The sequence below is a fragment of the Styela clava genome, chromosome 2 (genome assembly GCF_964204865.1).
Source record: "Styela clava chromosome 2, kaStyClav1.hap1.2, whole genome shotgun sequence".
NCBI classification, from domain to species: Eukaryota; Metazoa; Chordata; class Ascidiacea; order Stolidobranchia; family Styelidae; genus Styela; species Styela clava.
The window spans coordinates 10,356,103-10,372,466 of NC_135251.1; the positions used below are offsets into that span (position 1 = coordinate 10,356,103).

At 34.0% G+C, this 16,364-nt stretch overlaps 1 protein-coding gene and 1 non-coding gene across 2 annotated transcripts in view; one reads left to right on the top strand and one right to left on the bottom strand.

Moving 5' to 3' along the window:
* The first annotated feature begins 1,645 nt into the window (after positions 1-1,645).
* The window catches only part of LOC120336324 (bile acid receptor-like), a 34,632-nt gene continuing 19,913 nt past the window's right edge, over positions 1,646-16,364 (top strand). Inside the window, exons 1-6 of the mRNA XM_039403985.2 lie at positions 1,646-2,557; positions 3,091-3,230; positions 7,459-7,559; positions 9,166-9,350; positions 10,245-10,343; positions 11,047-11,146. Of these exons, the coding sequence (XP_039259919.2) occupies positions 1,676-2,557; positions 3,091-3,230; positions 7,459-7,559; positions 9,166-9,350; positions 10,245-10,343; positions 11,047-11,146 (1,507 nt within the window). The 5' untranslated portion in view covers positions 1,646-1,675. The remainder of the gene's footprint in view (positions 2,558-3,090; positions 3,231-7,458; positions 7,560-9,165; positions 9,351-10,244; positions 10,344-11,046; positions 11,147-16,364) is intronic.
* Positions 8,265-8,428, bottom strand: LOC120336979 (U1 spliceosomal RNA). The gene has a single exon (XR_005568915.2). It is a non-coding gene; the product is annotated as a U1 spliceosomal RNA (small nuclear RNA).

Consider the following 16,364-nt stretch of genomic DNA (forward strand, 5'->3'; position numbering starts at 1 on the left):
ATTTTGAGTGAGCCACAAAATAGCATTCGTTTTCTGAAAATTCCCTCTCATCTGTATGTGGTTAGTTCTTAAAAATTAGGATACTTAGTACATAAAAAAGTCAAATGTATTTTGATTTGTTTTTGATTTGACTTACAAAGAGTAAATAATTTGGGAATCTATGTTTCAGGTCAAAAATATATGTTTATTTGCAGCAGGTTTTAGTTTAATTTATACCAAGCAGTAGATAAGTTATAAACAATTATAAATTGCGTATATTTTTTTGTCTCGGATATTTTACTAAAAGTCAGCAGAGATTAAAAGAATAAATAGAACGACCATACACAATTTTAAATACTTTCAGGGCGCTTATTCATATAAAAATTCGGCGAAAATTATCAGAGAATTGAGACCATTTGCAGTTGTTTGAACATTTTGAAAAATATTTTGTATAAACAGCAGCCAATGATTTAGTTTACTTCTAGGAGTGAATATTGAATAGAAGCTATTACAATTGTTTTATTTACAAGAAAATTTGGCTTTACTTTTTCCGAATCGCTTGAAATAGTGATGGCCATAGTAATACCATTGGATTTCCTAACTTGGGACTTAGCCGAAATGAATACCTAATGTAACAGTATCCATGTTACTATCAGTTGGGGTTACGTGAAACTAACAACCTTTCCTTGCTCTTTGCCTTTGCGCAGGTGGATCCGTATGTGTATAACGCAAGGATGCTATAGCAAGAGTGAAAATGACTATTCTATTCAATTCAAGAGTCTATCTGCACACTAACACAAATATATTTCTGTAACGTTTCGTCTGACCGAGGTCAGACTTCAATGCTTGTCTGAAGAAGTCTGAAGAATTAAGTAGTATCCATGTTGTTACTGTAATCCAAGCAATTAAAACTGCGCTGAACTTTCGTAACGAGTGTAAGACAAAAATTCATTGATCAGTGGTGAAACCACAAAATATGTCAGAGACAACTTTACGCATGTATTTAACCCAGTTTCAACTAAAAAAATTGTCCTATCGAGGAATTGGATATTTCAAAATAATTTTCAAATCAATGGATTTATTTGTTGTAGAACGGTGGTAGTGGTGTGAAAATAATAGGTGGGTTACAGTGCATCAAATACTAAGTTATTTCGACATTTTATAATGAGCCGAAATTTAGAATTATTAGAACAATATAATAAGTAAAAAGAGGAAGCTTAAAATCCAAGAAAGATTTTTCATCTTTTTTTTTATCTTAATCTGCCTTCGTGTTCTCAAAATTATTGTTTTTTCTATAATTGTTCAATCGAAAAGCTAGATTAGCTAGATAATTTGATTGCACAGAGGGGGTGTATAAAAATTTTTGATGGGTCGTGAAATTATTCAAAAATAAAAATATTTTGTTAGATTTGATCTTATTCTTATTTTGGATATTTACATTTATTTATTATTTAGACAGAGATTGCGATTCCATCCACGTATTTTCAACCTGCTTTTTTAATGAAAAATAATTTTGTCTTACTATTTGTTATTTGTAGCTTATCGTTCGTTAGCTAGTTTATTTTAGCGGTGTGGCGCGACTTGGCGAATTTTAGAAAGAGGCGGTGCTTAAAAAGTTTAAAAACCACTGGTCTAACATGAAAATATTGTTTTTATGATTTTTAGGTTACAGGTCTAGCTACTCTGCAGATGCCATATGATGGCAAGCAGTCAATTCGTTCCATCGCCTGTTCATCATTACCCGCATTTTGATTGCGTTGAACAACCCGGAGTTATTGTTCCTCCTAGTTCTTCCTCTGCTCTAACGATTCCGTGTTCGAATCCAAGTCTATCCCACTCTCCTTGTCCAGAATGTGCTCTTCATTCAACAATCCTACAGTCAATGACTTTCAATATGAATTCAAATGATTATACAGCATGTCAGCATCTGCACGCATCAGCATCATGTTCCAGTTGTTACTCAAACTTTCAGTTACAACAACAGAGAGCAGAAATGGGACATGGACATCGAAGTCACCCAGTTTTTCGAGGTCCGTGCGGACATATGCAACAAAGCTACGAACCTAGGAATACACAAATACACCCGAACGGATCTTATCAAAATTTGCAGTTTCACGATTGGTCCAGACCGGTGTCCACTACCGATAACGGTGTATTTCTCCCACCGCCTCCAAATATTACACCTACGTCAAACTGTTCTGACGTCACGGCATATTCATCAATGACGTCATCGGGAATATTAACCCTCCCGTCGCCGACGTTTTCAATACCCCCCATTTCTCCATTTTTGCCAAATTCTATCACGAATATCAAAGAGTACGACCTCACGTCGATACCTAGTGGTGAGTCACGTAATCCAGCATACTTACAAATTGACGTATCCAATCAACGCAACTCTATTCCCACAAATCAAAACACAAAAACTGAGCCTCTGCCTAGTATATCAGGTATGCAAATAACAGAACAGGAGTCAAAACCGGATATTAAAATTGAAAAACCGGATAGCAATAAAAGAAAACTACAAAAAACTTCTTCGGATAAAAAGAAAAGCAAAGGCGGTGAAAATAAAGGACCAGAGGTATGTGTAGCTAATATTACTCATCCTATCATTTTGTACCTCTTATTAGAAGCAAATATTACAAAAAAAGTTGTTTTGTCACAAATATCAAAAAACGTTTACAAACGTTCTACGATAGCAACATGAGCGCAGATAATTTGTTACTATAAATTAAATTTCTTTGCCAAATCACACGGCTCCAAAAGTGTCTCTCTTTCCAGAACCAATGTCCGCAAAAAAATTGAAGGCATTCTTTGGTTGAGGGTGGTAACTGCATCCAATCAGGCGTATAAAGTATAAATATAGAAATTCATCATATTTATTTATAAGAATATATGTTATCAGGGTCAGTTTTTAATAATTCTGCTGGATTTCGTTACAATTTTTTTGTCATACTTATATATATTTTTATTAATATTATAAGAAATACAAAGCACTTTTAAAATAGCATTTCGTGGTGAACTTTAGAAAATATGTTACTCAGATGTGATGAAAAAAAAAAACTTCAAACTATTATATTGTAGTACAATTGAATTTATTCAACCTTCCTCCAGATTCGCAAACGGCAACCTGAAGATCTCTGTCAAGTGTGCGGCGATCGGGCTTCTGGTTATCACTACAATGCGTTAACATGTGAAGGATGTAAAGGATTTTTCCGAAGATCGATCACAAATAAAACTTCATATAAACAAGGGTAAGTTGATGGTTTTGACGGGAAAATTAGAAAAGTGAATTCTGGGAACAACCCAAATAAAATTCTAAAATTAGGACTAAATTTATGTTTTCATGCATAATTTAGACAAGTAAATTCCTAGAATTTCTCGCACAAATATGATATTTAAAACCTGTAATTTACTGGTATGTTTAGGGCACACTTGTTCTGAACCCTCGGGTTTTCATGGGAGATTTTGAAAAGTAAATTTCGGAAATAACCCGGCAAAAACGTCTATAAATTAAGGCCTTGTAATTTTCTGCTATTTGTGATGTATATTTGTTCAGAATGCGCTTTTTACAAGCTTTCATCTTACACATTTGGCGCAAATTGTTTTAGAAGGAAACAATCTTTTATTTATCAGCACTTTTATTCCTGCGTTTGAAATAGGTTAGACTATGTCAATCAATAACGTTACAAAAAGTTGAGAAATAGTCTCCCACAATTACAAATAATCAAAATCGTGCGATATCACGTTGTTTATCTCCATTGTAATTAAAATTTTAATAATATTTTTAGAGTCTTTCAATAAACAACGACCGATGCGCGTACGACCTACGGTTGTTGTATTTCTATGCTACTATGTTATAAATAGCCAATGAGGTCTCATAAAATCCGTGGAAACTTTAAATTACTTGGTTACCTCTTTGGGGGTCGATCTATTTATACACAAGATTGATTAATCTCTTACTAAGTTCAATCAACTGTTTTGTACATATATACCTACTGTTCCGTGAATGTAATAATCGGTGGTAAACAATCCTATAGTACTATATACGGACTGTTATGAGGATTAAGTTCAGTTATTACTGTTGCAGTGTGCCACAATTTAAGATCCTTGTTTATATTCCGTCATTATTACATTATTGTTCTTTGCGTTGTAATCACTGATTATCGTCAAGCGATAATGGACTGCATCCCCACTCACTGCAGCTGTTACTAGCTGTTGCGAGTATTAAACGGTGGTCTGATAAGTTTGGCTATACTTACCATGTCCTTGTGTTTGCGTTAATATGTGTTTTTAGTTTCTTAAAGCCATAATTTTGGGTATAATAAATAAACTGTCACAACTCGAACTATGGGGTTCAATATTATCTAAGTGGATACGTTAATAAGTTATGCTTACAATGCATATTTGATTAAAACTGGACAAAAAAATCAGATACAGTGATAGGTAATTTAAAGTATGATTTTTTTAAGATTTCAATTTTGTTGTTTTATCATTTCAAGGGCAGATTTTCGTCAATTAATCTTGAATAACATTTTTTGCATGTTTAGAAATCAAGTCAGTATTTTTGTCATTATTTCTCACTTAAAATGTTACTTCTTTTATTTATTAGAGCAGTTGACAAAACGAGCATTTAAAACTTATACTCAATGAAATTCCCGCCCGAACACTCCATGACACTAAAATAGAAATGATTTCGACAACATTTTCCACTGTGTATTAGAACTCATGTTTTTATGTTTTAGAAGTACGTCATCAAAGATAAAACATCATGTAATATAGTTTACATAAATATGTTCAACATATTTCCATACTTTGATAAAACATAACTGTCTATGACGTCATAAGAAGTTTGATTCATTCATAAACATCAAAACATTTTATACATTAATCCCTATTAATAGATTTCCGTCTTCCAGACTAATCTTTTCTGTATAAGTGTATGTTTTAAAATTACATAATTGCAGCATTTCCACGGTTTCAAAACATGTAAATTTTATTTGAATATTCTTTCAAAGGGCGGTGGTTCTCTAATGTTTGGTTTCGCAGCAAACAACAAATTCACAAATAAAATTTTTATTTTTTAAAATTGAATTGAATTGATGTGAAAATTTTATCGTGCTTTCGCCGCGCAATGCATTTTGAATCTATGTCCATGTATGTGATCAAATAAATATCAACTCTACCACATAGCACCCGGCTATAGCCGTTCGCGCCATTTTATGAATTTTTTGTAAAGTCGAAACACCTCCGTAAACGCAATCATATTATTGTTGAGAATCTGCCAACTTCCATTGAAGTCTACATATCAGCCCAATGAGGCTTTGTAAATGTCAATAAATAACGGCATATACCGATGTTGGAGGACGTCTGAACTTCTAGCTAAAATGGCACGGACATGCATTGGTGGCAGAGCAACAAATCTATGTTTTATACATGTTGACAAAAATTTGTTTTCTTTGTAAAAAAAAAATCGGGTTCACATGGGGGTAAAGTTTTTATAGAAAGAGCAATCATTTCATTTGTCAAAATCAAACCTTTGAACTTGACGTTTTTGAAATATTGCTTCGAATATGAGTTATATTTAGCTCTTTCTGAAAGCTATATTTCAAGTTCTTCACCTCGGCCCCTAGCAATACAATACAATAAATATCAAACGCGCTAGTCGATATAGAATCGAGCATTGTTCAACAGCAATTCTCCGCACATAAAATAGGAGCAAATAATCTCAATTACTTTTGACCGACATATTACTTCCTGGCTTTCATATTAAACTTTTGTTGACACAAATCATTTGTAGGGTGGTTTTTTGTCACGTTCGGTCGATCATGATTTGTGAGTAGGGTGCGTTTTAAAGCAAGTTTTCTCTATGTCCCTTGCTCGCTAGCTTGATAAAATATGATAAAAAAGCGAAATGTGTTTTTAATATGAAAACGAAATGTTTTGAATATGTGAAAATTGTCCATTTTGTAGCAGTACTGTATTTTAAATTTTTGAAAGTTACTAATTGAAGGGTTTTTGATTTTCTGGACATGGTCAGGTTAAATCAAAGAAGGCTCCTGTATGGCTCACGCTCATCCATGTACTTCCTAACTATATAATCGGTCACTTGATGTTGCCTGACAGACGTATTCCTTCATTTTTTAAGGGTAGGCCAATGGGAATGAAGTGAGTGCGATCTCAAAGCAAGGTTTCTTTATGGACATCGCTCATTTGCGTGATAAAATACGATAAAAAAGCGAAATGTGTTTTAAAATGTCAATATGAGAACGAAATGTTTTGAATCCGTGAAAATTGTTCATTTTGTAGCAGTGATTCATAAAAAAAAAAAATTCAAACAAATAACTTTTTAATTGTAGGGTGCTTGATTTTTTTAGGCCCTATGTGATATGTAATAGGGTGAGGTTGAATCAAGATTCGCCTTCACCTCGGTTACGTGATTCCTAATTTAGGAATGTATGACGCATGATGAAGTCTTTGAATACCATAACATTTTATAAATATGAAAGCGTTTTGAATTCGTGCAATTTGTCATGTTAAAGCAATACTTTCAAATCCAAAAATGCGACTGACGTCATCATCTTGCATTGACGAAATATTTCTGCCACGGTTTACAAACCATATCACATTCCTTCAAACACACGAAACTTTGTTCAGACACTCTGCACCACAAACTTCTTCAATAGCACTTCATCAACAACGCATTCCCATACGCCTACTGACACATCAGAATGAAGATATTCTGAATGAGAGTTTATTTATAATAACCAAAAATTTGGTTTTAAGAAACTAAAAACACATCTTAAATTCGTAACCTAAACACAAGAACATAATTTGTTAACCACAAGGTATAGTCAAACCTAATCGCAACACCGTTTAATAATACTCGTAACAGCTAGAAAGACGGATCAATACGACGATAATTGACGACGATGACGACTTGACGATAATCAGTGATTACAATGTGAAAAACAATAATGTAATAATGACGAGATATAAACAAAGGAATCCATACTGATACACGATTACCTAAACTCTTCCTCATAACACATATATACGAATCAAATTGAGCTGTTTACGCTATACTGCTATAAATACTTTAATGATTACTTTTTCACAGCTTGTAAACATAGTGATTATATTATTTATATGATTTATCAACTTAAATAACGAGAGAATATATTTGGAATTCTCTATCTAGAAATTCATTTCAACTGAAATAACCGAAATTTAAAAATCGACTTTGCATTCGTCAGTTATTTATTCTTATATTAATTATTTTCAACGAGTGTTTTCAGTGTCTGCATCTAATTGTAAACCAAATTATTAAATCAATTCTTTAAGTTTAATTTCTAAGATATGGTCAGTGACATATAATGCACTTTAAGGCACTAATGGTAAGAAATGGGGTCAAATTTCAAATCCTAAACGCACATTTTATATTGTATCATTGCCCTGCTCAAAGCAACTTTATTATTTCAGGTGTAAACAAGGGGGTAACTGTGAGATGGACACATACACAAGAAGAAAATGTCCTCATTGTCGATTAAAGAAATGTAAAGAAGTCGGAATGCTTGAAGAATGTAAGAGCCCTAGAAATACCTAATATAGTAGACAAAATTTATTTTGATTAGTGACAACGAAACTGCGCGTTTTTTTTATTCCGAGATCTTATTGCGAGAGTTTGCTCCAAGCATGACCGCACACATTCACCCAAAAGTATATTAGACACATCTCTGAGCAATGCCACGGGCGATCGTCGTCACTCAAATAGCTACGGAACTATGGAATATTATGGCCATGATTACTCGCCAGTTTACCTTAAACCTTGAATCAGTTCACGTCTTTATAATCAGGAACACGGTTAAATGGGAATGAATTCCACATAGCATGGCCGTGATGCATTACTCGCCAGTTTAACTTAAACCTCGAATCAGTTCACGTCTTTATAATCAGGAACACGGTTAAATGGGAATGAAATCTACATAACCAACTACATAACTATTAAAAGAGTTTGGTACCGAACTCGGATCCAAGATATAATGAACTAAGTCTTGCAATTGTAGTTAGTAATTGAGCTTTAGTGGCAAGTAATTTTTGTAAAAATAATATTTGAAACCTCGTTATGTCAGTACGAATATATATTTAATTTACTGATACAACTAGTTTTATCCCAGCGCCCGTTGGATATTTCCCGTGATGCTATCTATATATTCCTGTGCTAGGAATCGGTCGTGATTCCTCAAGCATTGCGCTCCGCACTTATATCATCTAACATGAATTATTGGAAGGGGATAGCGCGAACGCAGTCCCCACTAACAGAAATTACACGACCGAGTTATCCACATTTGGGATAATCGCTAGGGTCAGCCCAGCCCAAGTGCAATGGCTAGGCCTCGCCTAGGCAGAACCGCCTGCTTGATCGCGGTTGACTGCCCCGTCAGGTAAGTATGATTTCGAATCGGGTTTGTAGACTATAGAGCGAGCGTTTATGCTAATCATTGTGGTGGTGCGGGAAATTAAACAACGCGCTTGCTTTATTATTCTCTTCCACGCAACATTTATTCATTGACTTCTGTATACACTCTGTTAATGCAGTCGATGTTCAGTTGGACAACCAACCCATTCGCTTCTGTTAGATGCACAAATTCTTATTTGTTTGCAAAACTTGAAAGCGGAATGATTGTTGTGTATACAGGTCTTGGACTAAATAATTCGTTACGTAATGCAGATTAGGATGAATGAACAGTACTTAGCGATTTAACCGGAAACAGTATTTTAAAGTCGTTCGGTATATAAGAAACTCAATAATTAACGAGGGAAAACTTATGCATCATTTTGTCTGCGATTAATTTATACTCTGAGAACGCAAGATAGAATACAATTTTAAAAACACAGTTATTAAAAAAATTCGTGCAGAAGTGCAAAATAGCAAGCATGTTTCAAATAATGTGGGCATTCGGGTATGTGCAAAGCGCTGATTGCTTAATCGACAGCTTCGTGCGTTGAGCAAGCTGTGAACAGTAACTCATAATATTGCTTAATTTCTCAATTACAAAGTCAATTAAGTGAAGTAATATATACTATTATGTATATTGCATATTTATCTAAAAAATCGGCGAATTTGATTGATCAAAACGTATTTCAATGTTTATAAAAATGTAATTTTACCTAAATATTGTTTCACAGGTCTTCTTACTGAAATACAATGTCAATCAAAACGACGAAGGCGGAAGCAAAAACAAGAGCAAAACGATGAGGTCAAGCAACAAGATGAAACGTCACAAAGCACAAGTGTTACATCACCTGGTGGTCAGTCATCCGTAGCATCATCACCATGGGGATCAGATAGCTCACAAAATGGTGACAATGGGGTAAGTTTCACGCTGGCATTGAATTCATTCAATTTTTAACAGAAGTATCATACATAGAGGCATAATCAAAGAACGGTACTCCCGTATAGTGTGTGTACCAGATTAGGGTTAGGGCATAATTTTATTCCGATTTTCCTTATTTTAGTCCTATTACGAGTTCGGGGACTGTCTGTGTTGGCAAAGTGGATATTCACCCTGCCCATAGGTTCCAGTCCCTTTACAAAACTTGATATAGAGTAGGCGAACAAAATTAGTTACTTCCATATTGGTACACACACTTCTGGAGCGCCGAAAATGTTATGTCTCGAATTACTCTAATTAGGATTCATTGAAATAACAGGCTTTTATTATATAATATGAATAATTAGAGCTATTCGGGGTGTTGGTTTTTGTACAAAGCGATGCATTATAATATAATAAGTTGATAGTTGGGCAATTACGGTACATTGTGATTATCCAGATTTAATTAATACCACTTTTTTTCACAACCTATGACACGTCTTGACACAATTTTCACTTAGTCGTGAGACATTTAAACAAATTAGAAAAACAAGTTATATAGAACATTGCAATTGATTTGCTGTACACATCTTATGTAGCTGGCTTAAAATTGAAAATTACTGTCAAGTATGGCAGCTACCCTGCAGAGAGGACCATTAAAATGATGATCATGACTGTATATCCATCCTTTTCCCTGTATTTATGACAGCCCAATTTAACCTCTACAGAGGGGACTATTCGAATGGCGATTGGCAACATATATCCATCCCTAATCGGAACTGTTCAGATCGTCAAACCATTTATTACCAATTCCTCTAAATATAATATTTAAAAAAGATATGAACGCAAACTTATTTCCTTGCATCGACAATAAAAAATGTTCATTTACTCCAGGTTTCTCTCACCTTGACTGACGAAGAAACAAAATTAATCGAAACGGTTTCAGAAGCTTTCAAACATTATAAAATCAACCCCGATATTGTCAAGAGATGGGTAAGTGCAGATTTTATTTGGTTTCAACCTTTGAATTATTAGATCTCCGCCCTAGGAGACGTTTATTCCCAGTCGTTCTGTCTATCTGTTTGTCTGTCTGTCTGTCTGTCTTACTGTCTGTCTGTATATGTGTCTCGCTTTAGCGTCTGAATGGCAGTACCAATATGGATGAAATGGAACCGATTGCTTGATTGCGGGCCTCAACTATCAGCAGAAATCCTGGGCGCCTACCGGCTTGTTTTTATATATTATTCTCTAGTCACTTCTTCACGTTATGTGTTATCATTAAACAAGAACTTGCAGGCTATCATAGTTGGCTTTTAGAATAAAATTTTAGCTTTAATAAGGATAGCAAGTTAGTTTTGGATAGGTGCTATGATTATATCGAGTAGGGTCAGAAAGGTTCAAAAATATTTCAAACAAAAAGTCTTTAGTAATGTGAGACAACCATGAATCTTATTCAGTCTGTGACCAAAGTAATTGTATGGACATTGTTGAGTCATATATAAACAGGGCGTCCATAAATTCCCTTAAATTTTCAATTTTGGTATGAAGTCAGTTGATGGCCAAAACAATATATGTTATCGATAAATTTCCTCTGTAATTTTAAAAATTTTAGGGTTCCATAGACTCCCTATAAATATTTACAAATTTCATTGATTTTCGCACAATTATAATGCAACTAATAATTAATATATAACAGGAAAAGTATATAAATAAAGAATCCAAAACCACGTGCAGACTATCAGACATCACAACAGTACACGTGCAAGTATTGGTCGAATACGCGAAGAGTTTACCAGGTAATGCTTTAGTTTGGATTAGTGATTTGTAGCAGCGGATGGGCGATTAATTTGCATAAAGAGAGTTTTTGAAGTTTGTTGAATTTTATAAACGTTCAGTTTAATTTTGAGGTATTCGAATATTTTTGAATGAATCTCATCAATAGTCACTGATTTGATAATTTGGTGTTGAACTATCTTTTTGTTTTCTATTTGGAAATCGACTTTGAATTTTTGTAATGAAAATTACGATTGCAACAGTATAATTCAAAGTTGCCAAATAAACTGATATACGAGCTTATTCAACGTTTTTTTGTGTCGTCCATTCATATCATAACACCACTGATTTGGAAACCGGGTAATGAAATATCTTAGGAATTTCCTTTTTGACTTTTTTTCCAAAACAATATTTTTAAAATTGCAGCAGTATAATTTAAAGTTGCCACATGAATTGATATATTTATACATTTTTTGTGTCTCACATTCGTATTGAAAATGTTTTTAATTGGATCAATTGAGCTAGCAAATTCTCAGATTCCGGAGCCGATTTTTTTTAACTTTTTGCAAATCCCTACACATTCCAAACCGTTCGTATGACTCTGTATTCACTTCTGAATCATGAACGGTATTCGTCTAAACCCTGTGAATTTTATTTCAGAAATTTTTGATGTATTAATCACAACACTCTTTTGTAACTGCCATTACGAAACACATTATCATTTCAACACAAAAATCGTTTACATGATTCACTAATTACCCCATGATACTTGAACACATTATTCATACAAAACGGTAAAAATGGGGAAAATGATCACTATAGCTGAATGGTTCTGCAAACACAGCGTACAAGGGAACAATAGTCTATATCTATTAAATCTGGGCGGACAAACATAAAAAATTTCGTTCCAATAAAATAAATAGACTCTTTTGTGTGGTATGTGTGTTTTACATGAATTCTCTCGCTAGATAAATGTTTTTCTCAGCCCGGGTACTCGCAAATTATGTCACAGCCCGCATATGGATTTATTACTAAACATTACGGTTAAATTAATATAATTGCACAGTATTCCGTAATTTCCGTCGTAATTATTCAGAAGATTTTGGTACTCCAGTAGTGTGTGTACCAGGTCAGGGTTAGGTTATAATTTTATTCCGATTTTCCTTATTTTAGTTCTATTACGAGCTCGGGTACTGTCTGTGTTAGCCAAGTGAGTATCCCCCTGCCCATAGGTTCCAGTCCCTTCCAGTCCCTTTTTTTTAATGAATCGAGTGGACCCGTAAAGATTTCGTTTCTTTCAAAAATAGTATCCCCCTACACATCGTTAGTGGCTGCCGCTCGTAAAAGGCCTTGTTCGGATTCGGAGCGAAAGCGTGAATATGCGTCGTTCGAACTTAGAAGTCTTCAAGATAATTCTTCACCACAAGGTCATGTTATACACTGAAATATTAGTTAAAATTAATAGTGTATTCATACGTGGCAAAATTCCTCTGCTATTCCCTTTTTATTGTCATAATTTGCTCATATTTTTTGACAATGGGTATTTACAATAGACTGGCGAGACCGTAAAATTTGTTTTTGTGTGCTAAGGTTTGTGCTAATCATATCCTGCAATACGACCGTTTTCATTTTTTAATCTAAACGAGGCTCTGAATAAGAAAATACTGAAACTTAAAAAGATACTATTTTTGCAAGCTCTTTCCGGTTCATCAATGTTTACTTAATTTTTCACACCCTCACTCTGAATATTACCTGGTAAATATTATTATAGATGCATTTTATGCAGAAGCCAATGAATAAATACTCCATTTTAGTTCTTTTACAAGTTCGGGGACTAGCCAAATGACTCCCGTAGTGTCTGTATCTAAAGTTATAGCCAAACCCTATAACCTGGTACACATACTACATTCCGATGTCCGCCATCTTTGTTCCCATACTTCGGATGTAACACATTCTAACGCTAAGTACTGACTATATGTTCCAAAGAATATGTACATTGACAGGAAAGTTTTTATACCTTTTGGCTCGTTTTAGCAAGTTTCTTGTAGGTTTAAGTCGTTTCAGTTAATTTTTGCACGTCGTAGTGAATTTTTAGTAGGTTTTTGCACGATTTGGTGCAGACTATGTACCTCGCTCTATTCGTAAACGCCAACCGGTGTATACAAAGATATACAGACGTTTCGAACCAAACGGCCCAAGCAGGTTCGAGTGCGGAGATACATTTATCTTCAGGTCCGAAACGTCTGTTAGCCTCATTTTAATCATGGGTGATAAAAACATAAATTTTGAAATGAGTATATTTTTTTAAATGTAATTATCTTCAATCATATACATAGGCCTCTTGCACCGTGTACCATCATTATAATTAGTGTAGCGAAATAGTAGTCGGATTCTGAAGTTTTCCAAATGAGGTTCCGTCAGTAAAGAACAGGGGTTATGTAAATTCACTTTCAAATCCGAAAGTCTATATTCACATGAAACAAAGAATTATCAATGACATTGTAACGATTGATGAGGCTATGCTACAACGAACATGACAGGAAATTGAGTATCGTCTGGATGTTCTTCGTGTACTTAATGGTGCCCATATAAAAGTGTACTAAATAAAGTAATTATATTTTTAATTGAATGTTTAGAATGTATTAAATATGTCGATAAAAACTTTGTCAAATATCGATTAACATAAAACAATCCTCATTTTAATATTTCATCATTTCACTTTGTAATAATTTTTTTTAAATTGTAAAGAGACTTCATGGACATATATTGTGTTGTATATAATCAAATACCTCTATTATCAATTTTCTGTACATTTGAGATCATTTTATTTTGTCAGTATTACACTTCCTATAATATATATATTCATAAGGTGTACAATTCAGACAATACAAAACAAGTAAGCTAATGCACAGGGGTTCCTTGAACCGCTGCACTGTTCAACTGTTTCGGCTTTGTCAAAAAGATTGAAAAACACAGGCCTATAAGCTTTCGTGATCAAAACTTTGTTTATCCCGATTTGGAAGTATAGTTCAAATTGTTTTACTGAGTCAAAAATCAGAGCTGGAACTGGTCTTTTGAATCTTTTCTGGGTCTCTTAATACGTGATTGCAACATATAACTATGTTTGTAGGCTAAAAGATTTGTTAAAACAACATTGAAAAACTATTCAATATTTACTATGTTCGATTACTACAATTAACTTTTTAATTTCAAAAATTTACTTTACTATTTCGTCATTATGAGAGGCGGGAACCTTTCAACGCTTACTTAAGGTTCGGTTTTCTTTTGTTTTTGTATTTACAATGGATTTGTTGATTCCTTATGATTCGCACGCGAAGTTTCAGTTCAAAATAAAATAATGTTGTAACTATGTAACGTTACACGTGTTTTAGTGTGATTTCAACATTTAGCTGTATGAATGCAATATATTTCCCCTCTCGAAGTTTCGAGATTGAAAATTATAAAAATTACATATTTCACGCTCAATTTCAACTCAAAATTCGATCATTTTATTATTCGTGCTTGACATTGTATTGCCATTTCAACCAAGTTGAAGCATTCCTATTTCAAAAATACTTAGTTCAAAATTTAATATGAGCGCCAGTTGGTAGTCAACTTGTTTAGGCAATGTCAAGCCGGAAAGATTTTGCGTCTCTTCATAAGTGTGTGTACCAATGTGGAGGTAACTAATTCTGTTCGCTTACTTTAAATCAAGTTGTGTGAGGGACTGAAACCTATGATCAGGGGGTGTATTCACTTGGCTAACACAGACAGGCTCGAATTTATAATAGAATTAAAATAAGGAAAATCGGAATAAAATGATGACCTAACCCTAACCTGGTACACATACAACGTTCATTGGTACTGAATTTGATGTATAACAATAACTCATTACGTGTCTGTGACTGTTTGGTGCTTGTACAGGAACTTGTTTGGATTGAAAGAACAGGGTGGAGCAAAAAAACTTTTCACATTCAATTTTAATTTTAAAATGTAGAAGGTTTTCTGCCTCGCCATGTATGAAACGTCTATAAAATGTGTCCACGCCATATTACTATAACTGGTTCATCTGGTATTTTTTATGAACATCCGACACTACTTCAATATGTCAAGACCAATATTATTTGCTATATACTTCAAGCTCTATAGTAGTTTCGGATAATACTAAAAAATACAAGCAGAGATAGACGCCCGACTAAAATGAGCTTCACGTATCAGGGGTCACGAACTTTGATTCCTCACGTTTGTATAAATAAACTTTCTGGTTTTCTGATCCTCACTATTACTCAGGCCAAAACCAACTATAACTGAGCAAAAGGTGAATCAGGGTCAAGGTATAACACAAGTATACTTAAACCAAATAATTAAAGCAAATGCTTCATTGGCGGCGCTCCAGAAGTATGTGTACCAACATGGAGGTAACCAATTTTGTTCGCCTACTTTACATCAAGTTGTGTAAAAGGACTCAAACTTATGCCCCTGCCCATAATGCCCGTATATTCACTTGGCTAACACAAACATTCCCCGAACTCGTAATAGAACTAAAATAAGGAAAATCGGAATAAAATTATTCCTTAATACACACTACGGGAGTACCCTCAAATGAAATAGTTGAAACAAATGCTTCATTAGCATTGGCTTCAGTAATCCTTGATGGCCGAAATGCTGGCTCAGAATGATTACAATGAACGCTAGTGTAATTATCTTTTTCTTTTGTGTGTTTACTGTGATATATACTCCCGATAAATAAATCCTATAAAGAGAATACATATTAAAAAAACCTATAAATAAACATATACATGAAACATCTTCATGTAAGATCGGATGTATACCCAAATTTTTATAGTCATATTAACGATAATTTTAACAGTATATGGAGAAGAGAACGGACTCCTTGTGATACACTCATGAGTAAATACGAATTTAATCACGTACTTTTCATGTTCTTATGTCTAGTTACATTCATTTACCTCAGACAAATTTTTCCTTGTGTATAGAGATTCAAACTGATATCGGAATGAGTTATGTGTTCCCCGTGAAACCGTTTTAAGGGTTTTGTTAGTTATGTATTTAGACAAACGTCTAAGATCTTTAGTTTTTAATTGAAACACAAATATTTTTAAAATGGGTAACATTACTTTCCTAAGCTATTCTGTGGTAAATTTATCAAAGGTTAGATTCATATACAAATAGTTATTCATGTCATGCACTTCTCATGTTCTTACGTCTGTAGTCACATCC